The sequence below is a fragment of the Pseudorca crassidens genome, chromosome 1 (assembly GCF_039906515.1).
Source record: "Pseudorca crassidens isolate mPseCra1 chromosome 1, mPseCra1.hap1, whole genome shotgun sequence".
Lineage (NCBI taxonomy): Eukaryota > Metazoa > Chordata > Mammalia > Artiodactyla > Delphinidae > Pseudorca > Pseudorca crassidens.
The window spans coordinates 10,584,962-10,591,568 of NC_090296.1; the positions used below are offsets into that span (position 1 = coordinate 10,584,962).

General features: G+C 56.5%; 1 protein-coding gene across 1 annotated transcript; it reads left to right on the plus strand.

The window, feature by feature from the left end:
* Positions 1-1,840: 1,840 nt before the first annotated feature.
* On the plus strand, positions 1,841-4,095 carry GSC (goosecoid homeobox). The gene is made up of 3 exons (XM_067735066.1): positions 1,841-2,273; positions 2,730-2,989; positions 3,306-4,095. Exons 1-3 carry the CDS (start codon positions 1,919-1,921, stop codon positions 3,459-3,461), a joined length of 771 nt encoding a protein of 256 aa, XP_067591167.1. The 5' UTR covers positions 1,841-1,918; the 3' UTR covers positions 3,462-4,095.
* The last annotated feature ends 2,512 nt before the right edge of the window (positions 4,096-6,607 follow it).

The window sequence follows — 6,607 nt, forward strand, 5'->3', positions numbered from 1 at the left end:
TTCTACGCGCGGGCAGGGCCAAGCCTTCGCGCAATCTCTCCTCTGACCCGAAACCAGCAATTAAGTACCCTTTCCCCTTTGCCCCAGAACCACGGAGGAGGCGGCCCACATACTTAGCCGTAGTGCGGCGACTTCAGATACTCTTGCTGGGGTCCCAGGTTAATGAGCCAGTAAGAAATAGCGAAAAATGGGCGTGAGTTAAAGTCGGCCATCCTTCGGGAAACCCGAGGTGCCCCAGTACCCCGGCGCTAGGCAGTCTCGCCTGGGCCCGGCACTGCCCTTTCCCCTGGAGTGGCCGGAGTTGCCTGCGCGAAAGGCCGAGAAAGCACAGCTCTGCAAGACCGGGACTTGCGCCGGGCTCGAAGGACCTCGGGGGCTGCTTTCGTTCCGCGCTCAGCGTGTCCTACCTTCTCGCAGGGCGCTCGGCCGCCTGCGCTCAGTCGTGGACCGGACGCGCCTCCAGCAGCTCCGGCTGACGGGCCGTGACGCACCGAGGATCCGGCAAATCACCGTGGCCGCCTGCCGAGAGCAGAGCCGAACTTCGGCCAGGCCACCGGGGCCCAGGGATCCCAGCTTAGGCCTGCCAGGGGGGCCTGTCCCAGTCAGGGAACCAGCAAGTCGAAAGGGAAAAATGCGATTTAATTGTTGGGAAAGGGGACAGAGAATCCCTAAAGTCCCATTTTTTTGTATTTTGCACTGAAAACAAAAACGGTTAAGGGAGAAGACACCCTACTTCCGAAAAAAACAAATTAAAAAACAAACAAACACGAAACCTACTGACACCCACGCAGGAGGCAGTTGGAAGCATCGCTTCTGATTGCTACTCTGGGTGGAGAATTTTAAATTAGTGGATGAATTTGGTCTCCGCTGTGTAAGGGCCTAGGGACTGCTATGCTAGTTTTCAGACCCAAAGTGACTGCAAAAAAAAAAAATCTATCTATATGTGTATATACATATATATATATGTGTGTGTGTATATATATACACACATATATATACACACAATTAAGAACCACGATGCACTTCTTTCGTCGTTTTGTCATTACAAATTTTGGCGTTTGCAAAAACAAAAGGGTTTTTTTAGGGGGTTAACCAATTCCATTCGGGAGAGGATGTCAAGATAAAAAACAGAGGTGAAATTAGGCGGCCAGTGCATGGGGGCCGAAGGAAGAGCGGAATTTCAATCTCGCTTGATTGAGGCCGCAGCCCCTCACATTTTCTAAAACAAAACACATCCCGAAAGGAAAAGAAAAATGTAGCCCCAAAGTAAAACTGGCCACAATGAATTTGAGTTTCATGGAGAGGAAATCGCACCCAGTAATAGGACCCAATCTGAGGAAAAAAGGTGGGGGGCGGAGAGGTCGGCAGAGGGAGTTGTTAACGGCGGCCTCACGGTGGAATTAATGAGATTAACCGGGGCAATTAGGACGCCCGCCCAGCTCCGCCGGCCCGCGGCGGGGCGGCTGAATGGAAAAGATTAGGTTAATTTCATTAATTCGCAATCCACAATCTATTTTCAGGCCCCCGTAGCCCCCTCCCCTTGGCACCTCTTCCCCTCCCCCTCTGTTCAAGCCCCCCCACCCAAAGGAACAGAAAGGGCCAAATCTGGTTCTGTTTGTCATCTGCATATTACCAGGAACTAAATCCAGGATGACGTCGACTCAGTATAAAACCAACAAGAGGTTCAGCTGGTCTAAACTCCGTCCTACCCGCGAGTTGAGTTCGGCAAACGCTGCAGCGAGGGGAGGGCGGGAGGAGGGAGAGCGGACGCAGGGGGCGGGGAGGGGCGCGGGGCTGCGCGCTCGCCGGCGCTCTCTTTCGGTTTGGTCCGCCGCGGGAGGAGCGTGGACCCCCCCACTTTGAGGCTTTTTCCTCGGCGCGTCCCCGCCGACCCCCGGTCCCGGCGCGGGGCTTGGGGATGCCCGCCAGCATGTTCAGCATCGACAACATCCTGGCCGCCCGGCCGCGCTGCAAGGACTCGGTGCTGCCGGTGGCGCCCAGCGCCGCGGCTCCCGTCGTCTTCCCGGCCCTGCACGGGGACTCGCTTTACGGCGCCGGCGGCGGCGCCTCCTCGGACTATGGCGCCTTCTATCCGCGCCCCGTGGCCCCCGGCGGCGCAGGCCTCCCGGCTGCGGTCGGAGGCTCCCGCCTGGGCTACAACAACTACTTCTACGGGCAGCTGCACGTGCAGGCGGCACCCGTGGGCCCGGCCTGCTGCGGGGCCGTGCCGCCGCTGGGTGCCCAGCAGTGCTCCTGCGTCCCGACGCCCCCAGGTAGGGTCGCGCTCGCGCCGGCCTCGGCCTCGGCGGCCGGCCGCGGTCCTCAGCCCCTGGGACGTGGGTGGGCGGTGGCGCTCGCCTTTTTCAGTTTGCACAAACTTTTCTCCTCTTGAAAACCTGCCCCCACCCGACTCCCGTCTTTTCGTGGATCGGGCGCAGGCGTTTGCACACTTGCTGCAAACTTTAGGCGAGAGTTAGCGGAGACTGTAACAGTGCCTGCGTGGAGGAGACTTTTAGAATTTAGCCTTTTAGAATTCCCTAACCGGCTTTGGGCGTGTGCGGATGGACGCGGTCGCACGGTCCCCCGGTTCCTCACACCCTGTTTTCCGCGCACCCCCAATTCCCAGCACCCCCTTGCTGACGATTTTAAATCCGGAGTGGGTGTCGGGCGGGCGTGTGCGCGCGCGGTGGCAACGGAGGCGGCTGACTGTACGCCTTACTCTGTCGCAGGCTACGAGGGCCCCGGCTCGGTGCTGGTGTCCCCTGTGCCGCACCAGATGCTGCCCTACATGAACGTGGGCACCCTGTCGCGCACCGAGCTGCAGCTCCTCAACCAGCTGCATTGCCGGCGGAAGCGGCGGCACCGCACCATCTTCACCGACGAGCAGCTCGAAGCTCTGGAGAACCTCTTCCAGGAGACCAAGTACCCAGACGTGGGTACCCGCGAGCAGTTGGCCCGGAAGGTGCACCTCCGCGAGGAGAAAGTGGAGGTAGGCGCGAGACCCCGCCGGGGCGCGCTCCGTGGCCCTTCCCAGCGAAATAAGGCTCCAGCCGGGTTTGCTCAGCTCTCCTTGGGTCTCCTTGCTCTTTAAAAACATCCCAGCAGCGGCCTGGAGTCTACTGGAGGGCGCTTTAGGCCCAGGAAGTTGGATGAAAATACGGAAGCGGGAGCGGGTCTCCTTTTGATGGCGTGCGCGCGGGGTCCCCGGGTTCCCTCTCCACGCCGGGGTCGTCCCGGGGGTGTCCGGGCATGGCGGGGGCGCGCCTTTGATCCTAACCGTTTTTTTGTCCTCCGTTGCGCAACAGGTCTGGTTTAAAAACCGCCGCGCCAAATGGAGGCGGCAGAAGCGGTCCTCGTCGGAGGAGTCGGAAAACGCCGAGAAGTGGAACAAGACGTCGTCGAAGGCGTCGCCTGAGAAGAGGGAAGAGGAAGGTAAAAGCGATTTGGACTCGGACAGCTGACGGCCGCGGGCCGGCCGTGGCCCTTGCCTAACTCGAAGGACTTGCACACCCAGACGATGCTACTTTCTTGCACACGCGCTGCCTTGCGGGAGGGGGGTCGAGAAAGAGGAACGAGGACCTGTAAATAGTGTACCGTCCGGAGGGTGGGCGCCTGGGGTCGGGCCGCGCCGGGGCTTGCTGCCCCGAAGTCCGAGGCCGCCGGCGACTCACTCCCCACCGTAGTATTTATAGTTAAATTAACGGTGACAATACAATAAAGTGACGGCGATGTAGACGGGCCACATTCTGTATTTCGTACCCCACCGCCAGCACCATCTGAGCCCCACAAAAAAAAAAAAAAGAAATCTAGTTAGTCTATAGCTTCAAAAGGAAAACCGGGCAGCTCTGACCTGCCCAAAAAAGGAAAAAAAGAAAAAAGAGAGACAGAAGGTCTGGGTACGAATGGTCACAGGACCGGGCGTCCTGGTGTAAACTTCGTCTGTAGGTTTCCGGGCAGGGGTGGAGAGTGGCACTGCCGGCACTGGGGGCGGTAGCGTTGTCCCTGCGAGCAGGCTGTTCCCCCTCGCCCGTGGGGAGAGCCAGGACCTTTTCCCTCCTTGCTGCCCATGGGATAGCGGATAAGCAGGATCTGCTTGGAGCGGACGGATCCTGGGAGCGTGTCCAGAGTCCGTTTAGGCTGCTCACCCGGCCCTGCTCCCGCGAAATCCCCAGACCTAAGGCGGCGGGTCCACGTGGAATTAGGCAGGCATGCCCTCTCTCCAGAAGCTTTCCTGGATCTCTGCTGGTCTCTCTCGCCGCTCACCTCCTCCCCGGTGAAAGTTTCTGCCCCACAGCCCTGCTGTGCGCCCAAGAGCCCGGTGAGGAGCCTGCCGGTGCGGGGGGGCCCATCGTGCTTCTCCCTGGGAGTTTGGGATGACCAGGTGCACATTCTGAGCCCTGCATTCTGTCCGCCTACCGGGCCTAGAGCACGCCAGCGGCTGTGGCAGAGTCATAATGAGGTGGGAGTGCTGAGCCTTTGGCTTTCTCTGCCTACTGTCTCTGCTCTGCCCCTGATGGGGCCAGAGTAGGAGAAGCCCCGGAGAGGCTGGGGCGCTGGTCAGTAGCTTGGAAAGGCCTGTAGATGCTTCCCGGTGCTGGAGAAGCACTGGGGGCGGAGATGAGAGCGTGCATTCCGTAGGGTTCTCTCCAGACCATGGGGAGGATGGAGTGGAGGCCAAGGGCCAGCAGGAATGGCTTTTAATGTGTTAAACTTTATTGGGTTTACACTAAATCCATTTTACAGACAAGGAAGCTCAGGTTCAGAGGGTGTCCCGACGTGTCTGCTGCCAAGGAGGTGAGCTCTTCCCTTCTCCTGGGCGGCCTCCGGCAAGTCGCACAGCGCACACAAAGTAACCTTTTTTTTTTCTTTTACAAGAAGCGGTGGTTTTTTTTGTTTTGTTTTTTCAGCGTTTATCAGGTTTAAAAGGTAGAAGTGACTCTTGGAGCAGGTGAAAGCACTTAGGAAATAAGGGGTGGCTTCCAAACAGCACCTTTTAAATAAGGAGGGTCCCTAAACGAAGGGGGTGGGCAGCAGTTTGGAGACCAGGTCTGCCTCAAGGGGCAAGATTGCCTTGGTTCCTCTCCAGACTCCGTCATTTGTGACGTTGGGCAAATGACTGAACCCTCCTCTGTGCCTCACCTTCCATGACTGTAAAATGGGCACAGTGATAGCATCTGCCTTTCAGGGGAGTTGTGGACCTGAGGCACTATCTATCTCATTAAAGGTACAATGACACCTAGTGCGGGGGAATCTTTCATGGCTACTTATTTCTTCTTAATGTGATTATGACATTATGTCAGACACAGCACTTCAAGATTTATGTACGTTATCTCATTTTACCTTTCATGTACTCTGAGATGGGGAATGTTTTCACCGTTTTACAGACGAGGAACCTAAGGTTCAGAAAGGTTAAATACTTTTTAACAACATTCAGCTTGTAAGAAATAAAGGGGAGACAGCATCTTCGCCCAAGTAAATCTTATATTGTAATTAGAAATGTTTCCACTAATGTCAGTTCCGGTGAGAAATACTCAAAGAAGGTGTCCCATTAATTTCAAATGAATCTTGCAATGGCCATTATGGTACCTCCTCGTCAGATATCAGACTCCCAGGGGGAGAGCCTTGCCTGCCTGGCACCCCTTCTGTATCACTGTTCCTAGGTGCCGCTCTGTGTCCCATTTGGAGAGGGGTGAGCCCTGTCTTCCACCCTTCCTCCAGTGCTCCCTTAGTCTAGAACATTCTGACATACAGCAGAAGCAGGCAGCGTCATTTCACCCTGAGGAATCTGACGTCTCCAGAACTCTATACCCTCCTGTGTGTCTTTCTCCACAGCTTGTCCCTAGACTCCTTATAAATGGGATGTTTCATTAAAAGAAAAAATTGTCTTTGTCTAGCCTGGAGAAGGGTCCTCAACAAGTGACAGGGAGGGGGATTGAGGGAGGGGTAGGTTCTCAGATACTCCTCCCTCACGGGCACGTGGCGAAAAGCCACAGCTAGTGGGGTGTGCAAGGAGGGGGGCGGGATGGGGGGCGGGACAGCTGCTCCCAGCTTGGCCTGGGCAGGGCCAGGGTGGCAAGAGAAAGCTCCCCCCGAAAGAAAGCTCCAAAGGACCCAATGAAGCAATTTAGTATCGGCCCAGCTCACAGGAAATAAACATAACAGACATCTGGAGCAAAGAGGGAAACGTCAGGATGGTCTCATTAGAGTCCAGCCACCTCCTCCTGCATTCCCCAGGCAGCCGTGGGGCTCAAACCTTCGTCTTAGCCTGGCTGTTGGGGTCAGGGAGGGCCACATGGTGTCTGGGAGCAGAAGGCTTTCAAGAGCTGTCTTTGGACCTTGTAATTGTCTTGGGTGAGAATTTGGATCCCGGTGTTAGAAAAGTGATGGGTGGGACGTAAGCCAGGTGACGGGCGAAGTGGTTTCCAGTCTTCACAACGTGTCCCCCTTCCCGCTTGAAGGTGTTCTCCCCATTTCACCGTTGAACAAACTGAGGCACAAAGTTATCACAAAGGTCCAGGATGAGAACTGCCATCTCCAGGGGACAGGGCTCTTTTCCATAAATCAGGCTGCCTCACAGAACCCAGGCTGTTCTTTTCTGGTGGTGATT

What these genes read in the sequence shown, in the direction of transcription:
- GSC (XM_067735066.1), top strand. Translation starts at nt 1,919, where the DNA reads ATGCCCGCCAGCATGTTCAGCATCGACAACATCCTGGCCGCCCGGCCG. An exon ending in CTGCGTCCCGACGCCCCCAG is followed by an intron (nt 2,274 to 2,729) that starts GTAGGGTCGCGC and finishes ACTCTGTCGCAG; the next exon opens with GCTACGAGGGCCCCGGCTCG. An exon ending in TCCGCGAGGAGAAAGTGGAG is followed by an intron (nt 2,990 to 3,305) that starts GTAGGCGCGAGA and finishes GTTGCGCAACAG; the next exon opens with GTCTGGTTTAAAAACCGCCG.